The sequence below is a fragment of the Saccostrea cucullata genome, unplaced genomic scaffold (genome assembly GCF_032062105.1).
Source record: "Saccostrea cucullata isolate Sc308-1 unplaced genomic scaffold, CSIRO_AGI_Scuc_v1 ctg128, whole genome shotgun sequence".
Classification (NCBI taxonomy): Eukaryota; Metazoa; Mollusca; class Bivalvia; order Ostreida; family Ostreidae; genus Saccostrea; species Saccostrea cuccullata.
Window position 1 is genome coordinate 426,517 of NW_026935471.1, and position 14,865 is coordinate 441,381.

General features: G+C 32.6%; 1 protein-coding gene across 1 annotated transcript in view; it reads left to right on the forward strand.

Annotated features, from left to right (window-relative positions):
* Nucleotides 1-5,242: 5,242 nt before the first annotated feature.
* LOC134242953 (neprilysin-1-like) overlaps nucleotides 5,243-14,865 on the forward strand; it is a 30,481-nt gene continuing 20,858 nt past the window's right edge. The window contains exon 1 of the mRNA XM_062725163.1: nucleotides 5,243-6,252. Coding sequence (XP_062581147.1) covers nucleotides 5,997-6,252 — 256 coding nt within the window. The 5' untranslated portion in view covers nucleotides 5,243-5,996. The remainder of the gene's footprint in view (nucleotides 6,253-14,865) is intronic.

Below are 14,865 nucleotides of genomic sequence, written 5' to 3' on the forward strand. Positions count from 1 at the left end.
TTGCTCAAAGGCCGTAAATGCCGAGTATTTTTATTTGAATTATACGCAGTCCTCCACTGGTAAGTGTCCACGTCTCCATATGAGTGAAATATTTTCGAAGGGACGTTAAACAATCAAACAATTACAAAGTGCCATTGTGAATCAAAATCAAATATTATACGAATATTCTTTTGTTAGGGTTTTGAATTTACCAGGTGGCTAAATACAAAATTTACAACACATTGTAAATTTTGTATTAAATGCCACCCGGTAAAATATTCAAAATTTACAACATGACAGTTTTCATCAATTCAACTGACATTTTGTAATGGTGACAAACGTAAAAGATAGGATAGATGTTAAAAAAAACAAAATTTGTTATTTGCTGCACTCTGCTCTTATCAATATCATAAAAACCAGGTGTTCGTACAGACAGATACTACAGACAGGTTCTCTGTGATGTTGATATTAAAAAGATGCGTGAGTTCTGACTGACAGTAGTTTTTCAGTTCTTGGAGATCGGGTCTTCCAACAATCTATCCGAATTCCCATTTTAGCAGACCTTTTTTGTATTCAAATGAAGAATTTATTTTTTAAAAAAGTACACATGAGAAGAAAAAAAAACATTTGCTTTGGCCTTCTAATCTATATTTCATTGTCACTTAATTCTGTATATATTGAATCGATTTTTGATAAAATACATACCACAGACCCTGCACTTGTGTTTCAAGCTTTGATATTTTAATAGAAAAAGACGTAAATGGTAATCTCAACATTTTTAAAAGGTTCGAATCCCACGAATATCATATATTTTTATAAGATAAAATTTTTTAACGAGATTTTTTTGTGTCTCAGAAGTTATTTTTTTCCCCGTAATTTCATAAATTTTTTAATGAAAAGTTAATTTAAATACTCAATTCACATATTGAATATGATTTCTTAATATCCGACGCTATAGGCATTCTGCCCGCCTTGTTCTCCCATCTTCTTTAATTACATCTTTATAAATCTAATACAGTGTAGTCTTAATTAATCTTTATAAAATATGCAATATACATTCATCCTTAAATTTAATATGTTTTTTAATCTAAAAAGTTACCTCGCTTATCATATGCTTATGTTAAAATTGACCGATTTCACAAAACATTATCTTCTTAAAAGAAAAGATAATGCCCAAAACACAACTTTTATGTAAGTGTCTTTAAAATACCATTGATTAAATATTTAGTATAATCACTTCCATTGTGTTCATGTTTAAAACATACATTTTTGTCATCTAAATTGAAGTTTATTTACCATATGCATACGAAAGCTGTTTGCGTTGCCCGCATAGCACAATGGTTGGAGCTTCTGCTCTAGAATCTCGGAATAAGGTATTTATCTTTACGTCGCGAGTTCGAATCCCACAGCAGGATGTTGAGAACGGTTCAAAACAGTACACGTATTATTGATTGACAACATCTATGTGGTTTTAAGAGATCAGGTCCTACAAAAATCTGTTGGAAATCATGGGGTATCAATTGCACCCCGTTTTTAACAGACCTATATCTGTATTATTATGAAGCGTCTTTAATTCTAATAAATGAAAAGAAGACACTTGCTGTGACCTCCAACTCGACATTTAGATATATGCACTACTAATTATCAATTAACCATATTTATTTCCCTTAGAATATTGCAGCGATACATATGCACATGACTGTATATCCCAGTGAGTTTAAAATGAAAATACCATCTGTCTGACATATTTGTATCATGATTGGATATTTACTAGATGATACTGTATACAGGGTTATTTTCGCCCCGTGTTATTTTCGCCCTTTTGAAAAAGATTTTGCCCCGTTTTAAAACCATTCAAAGTTCTGTTTCAGAAATTATGCTGTGTAATTTGGATTCGCCCCGTTTTAAATTCGCCCAAATGAGGATATGGCGAAGGGGGCGAAAATAAAACGGAAGCGAAAATTTCCCTGTATACAGTATATGGAGATAACGAATAGTATTTAAGCTCGAAGTTAAAAAAACAATATAAAATAGGAGCAGAGAAGACAAAGACCTCCAAAACATCACAATTGGATTTGGTGCCATGGAGGGACTGCACTGATGACTTTAAAGGAGACTGTCTGCTATACTTGTTTCATAAACTTGTTTGTTAATAGTTTACCTTGTTTTGGAAATTGTACATACGTAGAGCATACTCTTGCATATCGAATCGACTGGGTGATATAAATCCAATATGCAGGTGATGAAGGTATATTGCTGCATAAGTAAGTTGACGATTGAAATGTTAAAGTTATCACGTTTATCACAGGGCTTGGTCGTTGTACTTGTATTACCATTAACCTCAGGTAAAATATCCAAAAATGATACAGAGTTGTCAGACTCTGTGGTATCTTTCTTTTCAAGCTCACCAGGATATATCGTATCGGCATAAGAAATAACCATTGTTAATTGGCAATACGTCGTCGATATATCTAAATTTCGAGTTGAATGCCACGGCAACTGTTTTTTTTCTTTTCATGTATAAGATTTTGGGCATATTCTGCTTCATATGAATACAAAAATAGGTCTGCTATGACGGGATGCAGTTGGTAACCATGGGAATTCCAATACATTGTTGGAAGACATGGTTTCCAAAAACCACATAGATATTGTCAATCACAAACTCATGCATAAGATAGATGCCTGAAGCATTCAAAAGCATTCTATGCAGAATTTAAATGCTATTGATAGTTCTTCAAACACAACTTTCTTGTAAAATCAGGAGTGAGACAAGGATGTGTGATGTCAGCTCTATTGTTCATCATAGCAGTAGACTGGGTAATGAGATCAACCCTTAGTGACGAAAACACAGGCATCAAGTGGGCTCTTTTCAGTAAGCTAGAAAACTTAGATTATACAGATGACCTGGCTTTATAATCTCATCTGGAAACGCAAATTCAAAGAAAAGCATCTACTTGTAATTTTCAAACAGATGCCAGCAAAAGCGTTTTGGTTTGAACATCAACATAAAGAAAACAGAGGTAGGTCCCTAAATACTAATAAGCCCACCCAAAATACAAAGTGAATGGAAAAGGAATTAAAAATATATCATATTTTACATTCTTTGAAGTGTAGTAACATCAAATGGCGAAGCTGACAAGGACATCATACCAAGATTATGTTAAGCCAGAGGATCCTTTGTCAAGCTCAAAATATATTGAAGTCAAGCAGCCACAGCAGATATACTAAGATCAAACTGTATAATAGTTGTGTACTATCTGTCCTAATGTATGGTGCTTATTGCTGGAGTATGACAGAAAGTGACATAAAAAGCTACCAAGTTTTCATAACGGGTGCCTCAGAAAGATCTTGAGGATATTTTGGCCAACAAAAATTACCAACAAAATTTGTACGAAACAGCAAAAACAACAGACAAGAGGATCTTACTAATAAAAAACAGATGGAGATGGATTTGGCTTTGACCCCAGAAGGGAAAGGGAGGAAAGGTCGACCAAAACAATGTGGAGGCGAACATTGGAGGAGATAAATCTTACCTGGGGAGAGGTGGAGAAGATAGCAAGGAACATAGAGGAAATCTCTAGTCCTTGCCCTTTGTGCCTCCGGGTGCAACAAGGACTAGGTAGTTAGGTAGCATGAAGGAGTAAGCATTCCCTGTCAACCGGTCACATCCCCGTGTGCTTCTTGTCATGATCGGGAAAATCTGTCGATAATTGAGTGTGTAAAAATGGCCTTACTATCACTATGAAAAACGATAGTCAGCATTTGATTTAATGATAGATTGGTTTTGCTATAGAAAAAGACGTCAATGGTAATTTAACAACCAAGCCTTATGATAAGCCTGATGAATAAGTTTTCAATCGTCAACTTCCTCTACTAATGCAGTAATATATCCTTTTTAGTTTTACAACCGCTAGTATTCGACTTTTGGCACAAGCATCTAAATCATGTCATAGTATATTGATTTTCAACGTCGGATCAATTACAATGACCTGCCTTTGAACCAATTTCTCTAGGATTTCATAAAAACAAATGAACGCCATAACAATATGATGTTACACATACATGTATGTATTGGTCAGAGAAAACTTGGGTGATAATGGTTCTATTATTTATGTAGGCTATTTGTGTTTACTATCAATGCAGTGTTGTTCATTAACTTATTAACTAATCATTGGTCCTAATTATTAAATATGCATTATATTGATAGCATATGTTTGTTTGGATTCCCATTTCCCTAGTTCGGATAGATACATATACAAATACATAAAAAAGTGAAAGAACAGTGGTTAATCTCAGAAATCCAGTAAAAACATCAGAAGTAGGATCAGGTGTATACAGGGAGTAAGCATTCCCTGTCAACAGCACACCCTCGTCGTTAATGCCTGCTGTAGGCCTATACGATTAGTAAATTGAAAAATAGTATATATCAACTCATGGCCTAAAACTTTGTGTTAAAACTCCAAGTACCTCTATTAATGAAAAAGCTTTTTATCTCGATTAAGTTCATTATGTTTTTTTCTCTTGTATTTGAAATTTAACACAGTTCATGTACGTTTTAGTTACTGTATTGAAAAAGGCCTCCCACGCCTTCCAAGATTTAAGAGCTAAACCACCACCATGTGTATTACAAAAGGGTCTTTGAAATTGTGGAGATCAGATATTGTAGACCGTTTGTTGCGAAAGTTTACTCTATTTTCATCGATGTAATTAATGAACCAAGATTTCTAGAAATACTCTTCATTTCTTATTTTGGTCTTCAGTGAAAACTAGAACTTTGTAATGACGACGAAGTTTTTCTTAGTAAATAAAGCTATCAAAACATATCTTTTTTGCGGATGCCGACTGTGAAAGTATTTCAGCCTTCTTTGTAGAGTTTTCAATGAGACGCACCCAAGAATTAGGTAGAAATTTCCATGGTTATTAATGAAATGTCTTTTTTGTATCATTCTTATTAAGTATATATTCTAAATATTATATCACAAAAAAAAAGAAAACAAAAGAAAACAAAGTCTCCTAGACTCGGTTGATTGGCATTTAACAATAACGATGAAAATATTAAATTAAAACCAAACATCTACTGTCTATAAGTATTCCATCTGTACAGATCCTTAAAGAAAGCATTTCACACAGAATGGTCTACGTACAGGTTTGGTAATCATCTTACGTTGTTATAAAAGCGAAATTCATTCCTATGTCACCTAGTCGTACATTTATCATGGCATTGCCTACTGTGATTCTGGTTCTAATGGCGGTAGAGACTGACAGGCCGCTCTTAGCTATCCGTCTTATCGCCCTATTATGGTACCTTCGTGTGTTGCATTTTAAAACTCTCAGTGAAAACACATCTTCGTTACTATTCATTTCCGATCGATCGCGTAATGTGACGCTCATTCTGAGATTTCATGTCGAATAAAACTAAGACTTATTGGAGCAAAGAACTAAGTGTACTTGGAGGGTTATGTTGTAGCGGTGGGTCATCTTCCGCGCGCTTGTCAGCTCCGTTGTGACGCTGGAAAAGTGAAGTACTTTCACTCTCCCGTTTTCGTTCATCTCACCGTCGCTGCTGAAAGGATCATTTCAATATTTACCTGAGACGTTAGAATTGATTATACTTGTACATGGAATCTTTTCCTCATTAACGTCCAGCACAGAAGCTGTGTGTCGTTTACTACCTTACTGCTATGTATTTGCACTTTTCTGGAATTTGAACAAGAACGTACCTTCTTGGAATACACTAGAGACGCTTAACGCCATAACTTATCGCCTTCTATCGATGTGGTTGGACTTGCTGTTCATTTTCATTAATTCTAAATTCAGTGAGGGACTAGTTAGGTCACTTCTGTCTGTTTCGCTTATAAACAGTCTTGTTAATCGTACATGATTGTCATTATGAATTCGGGAAGTTGGTTTAGCATAATTATTCGTCCCAAGAGTTAAGAATTCGGAATACACAATATATGTTGTGAAATTCATTTTACTAGAAAGGACGACAGAATCCATAATATTTTTTGATTACGATGGACAATCGCAAAGATTTCAATTGCAATGGAGATATCAAGCACAACCAAGAGGAGCGTGCACCTTGCTTGGATAAAAACATGAAAAACAAGAGAAATTCTTTGGATAAAGTTGATGTGACGGTACATTTGTACGATAATACAGGGTGTTCAGGTCCCTGGACTTCCAGAGAAAAATATTTGACTGTTGTGTGTGTTCTCTTGTTCAGTGCTTGTATTGCATTTGTCACCGTGGCTTTTATTCGAGATAACGAAGGTAAGTACCAAGATTCTCTACTGAAAAAGCTTGATTTTAGTTATTGTTTTAAGTCAGGTTACGCAAATTGATGAAATCAAAAATCACAGAAATTGGAAATAATATCTTTGTTAATTAAAACAAGAGTATTATTCAAAGCATTGTTAATGTCAGCAACGACCGAGAAACCACTTTTCAGGTTCTGGAACTTACCTGTCTTACTTGTATATTACTTAAAGCGTCGAACTCGAGAGATTTTTTATAAAGCGGAAAATGATGTTATGCTAGATTATGATTAATTAGGATTAAAACAGTTTAAGACTTGCAAAATATTTAAAATTATGTGTTTTTCATTTGGCAGACAGATGCCAAGAAAACGTAAGGATCCCTGGACAGCATTTTTATAGAATATTTATCGCACCATATTCTTTTAGCTATGGAATTGTTATTGATTCGTTAAATGGCATCTCTGAATTGTAGTTATCTGTTTTACTTACATTCTGTGGCTAATACTGGTCCCTTTCATGCAACATAGTGATAATTCATTACCCTATTATGAAAATCGGTTAGAAGACAATATGTTTTTTATTGGAAGAAAAAGGAGTTAATTTGTGTTGAACATTGTGCTGTTGGCGCATGTTGTCATATGCAAATGATCTTAGATGCCGGTAAAACTAATAAATCTGATTAGGCCTAAAGATTGAATAGGTCGCAGTCAATTTAAATTCACACGACAATTTTGTGCTTTATTTGATGTTAGCTTTTCTTAAGAACTTTTTTATTATTCCTCTACGAAGCAGTTATTTTGCAGGAAAAGTTTCCAATTTAATAGTTTTAATACCTGTTATTTTGCAGATTTATGTTCGCTTGAAAAAAATGTTAATGTACCTTAAACATTGTGTATTTTGAATTATTAACGCATTTTGATTTGACTGAATGCATGAGAGACATGCGGCTATTCGGCCTGGAATAAATTATCCTGCTTCAAATTCTACATGCTTATGAACCCTGACGAGAAATTTGTAAAAAAAAAATGTGTAGAACTAAATATTTTGAATACGTAACCAACCTTCAGTCATATTTATTTGTTACATGTAACTTTATAGAACTTCACCTGACAATAGGATGTAGCTATACAGAGTTCTGCTATACGCTGACTTCTAATTTTATCTTCTTTGAAAACTAATCATAAAGGTCATCTGATCGGAATTCCATCTTCTTAATGTAACCAAATTATCACGTTCCCTGTTATTAAGAGATTGCATTCGTTTCAGTTTTGAATTATGTGCATAAAATTTATAGCTGGAGACATTTTTCTTGACTATTTAGCATGCAGTCGTTAAAGGGTTAGCAATACTGAATTTCAAAAATTGAAATAAAATTGACAATACTACTCTTTTACCATTTAAAAAACCCAGAGGAAATCAAAATACGGAAAAACTGAAGGATTAAATTTTGTTGTCAATAATGTCATGAAGTTAATTTTACATTCTCAATATTGAAAATCAATAAAAGACAATGAAATAATTGTAATACAAATCGTAAATCGTTGAAAAGAAAGTTCGTTATTCATTGAATTGTATCAGATGCATAAGATATAAGGATAAGATGAAGGCAATATGAAAAGCATCTATCCTTCTGTATTCAATATAAATTCAGAAGTAAGAAAATAAAATTAAATAGCTTACATGATCAGCACTAGTCCAAGCTAGCAAAGCAGGTAACAACATTGTTTTTTAAGGCTCATAATTCACATTTTATTTTAGAGGAACTAGGATATAATTCTTCAAGTGCATGGTCAAAGATATACCCATAACTTTTCTAAGCAGGAAATTCTTTAAATTCATATGCCTGTTTTGAATATTTTTAATATTCCCAATAATCAAAACTTGAATAGCCGTAACTATATTGCATTCCATGAAAATCCTCACAAAGATCCATACAGCGAGCTCCAGCAAATGTTTCACCAAGCCCCTTTCTTTTAACTCCTAACTAAAATATTAACAACGATGAAGGAGTACTTCAGGAGTATTGAAGAAGAATATAATTGAGAAATGGTGTAAATCAGATGTGGATAATTAAAAATTCCAAGGAACTTTTGGAAATTTTAAAATCATAAAATCTCACCAAATTAAATAACATAAAAACTTAATACTTTTCAACCCTATATACAACAATTCCCCATGATGTATTGAAGGCCAGGCTTTTAAACATCATGCATTGACAGCTGCTTTTTCAATGAAAATGGAAAAAGTAAAGCACTAACTTTTTCGTTGAATATTGCAAACTTATTGTGTTAAAACATTGTGATCGTACACACAAGTACAAGACTTATTCAAACGAAATATCATTGATAATCCCTATTGCTCTTGTGGTAAACAGGAAGATGCTTATCATTTTTTCTTTGTTTGTAAAAAATACTGTTATGCTCGAAGTAATCTTTTTGAATATCTTTTTCGACTTGATTTAAACATCATAGATGTACACCTACTGCTATGGGGCAACGAAAATCTCTCAATTGAAGTAAACATTGGCATTTTTGCCGCTGTTCATAAATTTATAAACGAATCCTGTAGATTTAGCTAGATATATTATTGACTCTTATTTGTACACGTTTTTACTACTATTTTGCATGACAATTACTATGTGTTTCAAAGAACTAGTAAGTTGTTAGAACTTGTTTCTTGTCCTTTTGCTTGTCAATAAAATATGTTCAAAACAAAATACTCTGATGTTGATATTAAATGCTTACTGGCGTTTTTCTTACTAATTTTTTGGCCACACTATTTACACACTGAATTGTCGACGGATATTTTCGTTATTGCCCGATAATGACAAGGGGCACACGGCGGGTATACCCCTCTGCAGAGGCTGCTATCTTCTCCATGGTACTTGATCCCACTTCTGATGCTTTAGAGGTCCGAATTTGCTCTGCTCCTGATTTGTTGTGTTTAAATGGAATTTTGAGCTTGAATATTGTTCATTATCTCCATATATTTCATCTTTAAAAATGTAGAAATCGACTTATGCACTTATTCTACATTAAGATAAAATATTTCATTGATATCTGGTTCTTTTGTCCAAAATCAATATTACGTTTTTCTTTAAACATAACATCGTATCGGAATTCACCGTCAAAACATTCAATAATAGAGATAAGTTAAAATTTCGAACACCATCATTTCCATGTCAGAACTATAAAGCATGTACGTGTAATTAGATAGAAACTATGTCGTCATGGTAATCTCCTGGAGAAGCGGAAATACTCCGACGACCCTTGCTTTCCGATTTCTTTGTAGTCTGGTGAAGCGATCATATTCCGTTACAATTCTCTCTTTTACAGTTAATGCTACCTTTAATGAATTAATTCTGAGCTTGATTTTATTTTTCTGGTGATAAATGTTGATAAGATTACACTTTTTTCCGCTTCACTCTAGACTCGGAAACGGATCTGGGATTATAATTGACGGAATCGATCGACTCCGATTTATTTTACTGGATACATTAACTTTCCAGATACCACACACCAGACCTCACACCTTCGTGCACTACGTGCTTTCTCCACAAATGCTAAATAAACATTTACAAATTTTTTTGTGACAGATTTTTAACATCTTGGTTTCTACTACGCCAAATTCGGAAATCACTCTAAGAAACTATTTAAATCATTAATACTTTTTTTTCCATTTAATTTGATATAGAAAGTGAGAGGCAAAAATAAAACAGAAGATTATATAAATAAAAGGTTCACATTTTTGCACTTATTCAAATAATTTATTCGATAGAGGAATTATTTGCTTTTTGAAACCTTATCTTAAGAAAAAAATATTGTTCTTATAGAAATATCAAGGCTTAATTAATTGGTCCGTAAAGTGATAACAGTCTTAATTAACATTATTTGCACAGCTTTTATCGAAGAGAGAGAGACATTGAATCTAATTATTGGATAAACACAAACGTTTTTATTTTATCTCATAAAATCCCTTAATCATACTCTAAAAAGAAAAACTTGAACCAGGAAGTTCCTTTACTCTTTTGATTTTTTTTTATCCTACAGCAATTCTTCTCGGTTCATTATGTACGAGGGTTGTCCCGTAAAATCGTGGACAAAGCGTTTTTCTCGAAAAGTAATAGGCACAGTAAGCTGAAAATTTCAGTAAATGTTTATTTATCATATTTAAGTGCATGATTATTTTTTTGATAAAATATAGGCAAAAATAAAGATTTTATTATGCTTGAATGTGCACAAGGTATTGTCCTACGGCGCACGGTCAAAAAACCAAGGATTTATTAAAGAATACACAAGTTTGAATTCAAAATAAAAGTTTTAAATACATAAGATTTGGATTAAAATTATCCTAATTCAATTCCACAATCAATTCTGTAGTCTTTGTAAAAATTTTAAGGCAGCTTAATTTTTGGCAGAGCATTCGAAATGGGAAAGTGGTAAACACAACACACGAAAAATGGCGACGTTTTATGACGTTACGGCGCACCGGAGAACAGTTCAGTTTTATTTCGATGTTGTAATGACACCTTTTGAGACTTAAAATGACCATAGAAGAAAAAAGGTTATAAAAATATCACCATATCTTAAGTATACAAATGAAATAGGAGTTTTCTTAGCGAAGTTTTTTTTTTATCGAGTCCCTGGGAAGTACAAAACATACGGACAGACTCCTAATGTAATAGCAAAAGACGCCGTCACAGTAGACCGCCGATATGAGATTTTCTATTAGTTGAATGATGGTGAGAATATTGTCCGTAACTTACTAATAAATCTTCAGAAGATCGCATGAGGGTGCCAATTGGTTCTTAAGCTGTTTATGGAGACTAAAGAATGTGTATCAATGAAATTCCTAAATTTGATTCTCATCCAACTTCATTTTCAGCAGAGATAAAACGTGACGCTGTTTTAGACACTTTGACGTTATAATCCATGCGCCGTAAGATGATACAATACATGGCATAAAATCTCATAATTTGTTTATTTATGCATATATCTATCTGAAATTTGCTGTGTATATTACTGAAATATGTACTAAATAATAGTGAAAATTTCAGAACGCAGTGATGTTTATTTTTCACACTAGACAACTTGTCCACGATTTTATGGGACAACCCTCGTATTGATCAAGTCATTTTCAATAATTTCTTTTTTGGTAATAACAAAATAAATAATTAAATGTTGCTTTATTGGTAATATTTCAATGTTTTGTGGTCTTATAATAGAGAAAATATGACAAAAGCATGATAACCGTAGATTTGCAACAATTACATCTCAGTAAAATTATTCCGTTTGAAAATTTTCATTTCAATTTTTAAAATACATCCATCTGTGCATTGATAACATTTTTATGCATACATATATAATGACTGTTACGTTTCGATTCTCATAGCTTCATCAAAACCTTTATTGCAGCATGCTTGCACTTAACGACTGAAAAGGTTCAATTAATCAACACTTCTGTATCTAAATTTTCCATTACTTCCCAGCTCCCCTTCTTTGATCTGGAGTTCTTACATACCGCAAGTAAAGACAAAAGGGTCAATTAGTGGCAACATTACAATTTCAATTATCCTTTCAAATAATGCTACCATATAGAATATTACAAAAACGCTTCTAGTTAACCCTAAAAAAGCCTTCAAAAGCCCAAAAAATGCGATCCTTTCTATTCTAAGATTCATTAATCTTTGTACTAATTGCTCTGAATTTACGTATCAAAAGTACAAATGGGAAAAAAACCATATGTTTTTTTTGTAATAATGTTTTGTAACAATGCAACAGCAGGCTCTCTAGAAGATTTGCAATCGACAACATATCGTTAGGCTATCAATCATCCCCTTTATCGAGAAATTAACCCTGTACAAATAGGCTACAGGAATCGATGGGATTAATTCAAAGAAACCGTCCGGTAGACATAAATTAATGATGTGGTCTGCCAGTAGGACCACAGGTGCAATTCCCCGACACTTATCACTGCTCCCAGTTCAATACAATAATATTATTAAATAGACACATTCAGGTCTGTCTAGAAGTTATATTCTCTTTATTGGCTGACTTTTCTCTCATTTTAGACTACACGAACTGATTTGTCACTGATATTTGTTATCTTTTCCTTCAATTGAACAGTAATATACTGAATATTATATATATTGAAAATATAATAAGAAGCATAAATTCTTTCTTTTAAAAGACTTCAAATTTGCCTTTTTAGAATAAATGTGTACATTAAACGTTGATTTAGTTTTTGTCAAAATTTATGCGTTCACAAAAATAACATAATCAAGAACAATTTTCAAACTGTTCTGTGTAAAAAAAATTACATTATATTTATTTAAGGCATTAATGCTAATCGACATAAAGTCATTAGAATGTTCTGTCGTGACAACTGATAAGTAAAATTCTAGAATATCCGCCATGTTAAGAGATGTTACCATCATGCTTTTCAATGAATCGCTGTTAAAGAAAGTCGTAGGACCCCATCTTAAACATTCTTGTAATTCGTCCTGGTCAGATAAATTGTAAAATTCCAAAAAGATAATTCCAATTCCTTGTTTCTCTACATTTTGTCCTTTAGCAATACCTTATTGACATTTCCTCCCACTAGAATAGATGTTTGAATGATTTTTATATGAAACCTTCTTACTTTGATGTTTGAATAGTATAACTTATTCATAACATAACATCCCGAAAGCTTGAAGGCAGTGTTATGGATCATTTTGAGGTTCTTCACGTGGCATTTATCATCGTCATGCAATGAATATTAACATTTGAATTTGTTTGTTTGTGTAGATTATGCTCTTGATCTCTATATTTTAAAAATTCTTTTTATGAATCATTTAATTTATTATTTTTAACTACTAGTATTCTTTTTGTTAGAAAAAACAAATCTTATTTAAAGATAAATGATGCATGTGTTCCTTTTCTTTGATTTTGTAAATTTAAATGTTTGGAAATGTATTTTTTTTTTAAATAATACAAAAGGTTTGCTAATAAAGGGACGCAATGACGGATTGTTTGAAGAACTTTTGAAGGTCCGTTTTACAAAAGAACTTACGACTAAGTCCAAAAAACTTCAGATTATTGTAAAACTTTGCAAAATTAATAATTCTCTTTGAAATTGTTTGTGTAAAATTGTCTCACCACATTCCTTTTAAAAGGTTAAAAATAATTTTTGATATATTGTTCATTAAAAAGTTATATGAAAAATTAAATTTGGTCTTAAGTCGTTAGTCCTTTTGTAAAACGGGCCCCTGGTCATTAACACTACATAGATATTGTCAAAGAGAAACTCAAATACTAGTATCTTTTATGAATTAACTTTATAACTTTAGTGTACTTATTTGTACTATTAGAATGCGTACGGTTCTTGATTTTGAAAACATTTCGTTATTTCAAATTTTTTTTGAAAGTTCTTTTGATTTTTTTTAAGAATACACATCTGATTAACATTACTTCTCAAATATATTATTGTCTAATACTCCTGACATTTTTCTCCTTTACAACTGTTAGTATTTTTGTGTTGAGTAAAGAAAGAGGCTTGGTAGGACACTTCCTGTAACTCGCTATGCAAGGAGTTTTATTAAACAGAGGAATTTAGAAAACCAAAGTGTTTTCTTCTAGTATTTATTAATATTTCGCTCAAAAGGCACCGTGTGGTCCTCCAGTGCACTATTTTTTGTTTCTTTTACTATAAATCTTTGCCTGTGAAAATTTAGAGCAAAATGAAAACCCTTACTCTTATTGGATACATGCTGACTTCCTGACTATCCTTACAGAGGAAGACGTGCTATGTATAATGTACCAGTTCCCCATTACTCCTTCACATTTCCATGATATTTTGAATTTAACCTTTTTTTTTTCATTTCCCCCGAACAGGGATAAATCCAGTTGACATATGAATCAATGTCTACTTAATCCGTAAGAATAATTAATTTGACCTTTTCGTCCAAAAGGGTGTTGTTTGACAGAATGTATTGTCCATCTTTTTCTTATCTCATTTCCATCTAAACCTTTCATATAAAGTATGTAAGTGGTTTATGATTCTGTGTGTCTTCATCATGTTGAAAAATTATAATGAATGCCAGGCCAAAGTAAATGCAAAATTAATACTATGATGCTTAAATTTTACCTTTTTCCCATTATAATATTGATATTTTTCAAAATATATTTGAATAAACATTTGAGTAATTCCTCTAATTTGTGAATGTTCTGAAGATTGATACTGGTCACTTGGTGACAACAATCTCTTTGTAGACTATCTCTAGGAATTCTTTTTTTCTTGTTATATTTCTGAGTGGTGATAGACAATTTATAAATGAGACACGTATTTTTTTTTCGGTATATGAAGAGGTTTTAAACTAAGTATAGTATTCACCTTTTTTCCAATTTGATATCGATAAGTTCTATGGTCGATACAATGTTCTTGTCAGCAATTACAGACTATCATTAAGCTGTACATGTATGCCGATTGACGTTTTTATATAATTGTGGGTGGGGCTATTATTTACACATTGATTTGTCTAAGGATATCCTGATCATGACAAGGAGAACACAGCGGAGAGACCGGTCAACAGGGAGGCTTACTCCTCCAAGGCACCTAATCCCATCTCTAATGTCTTAAAGGTCCG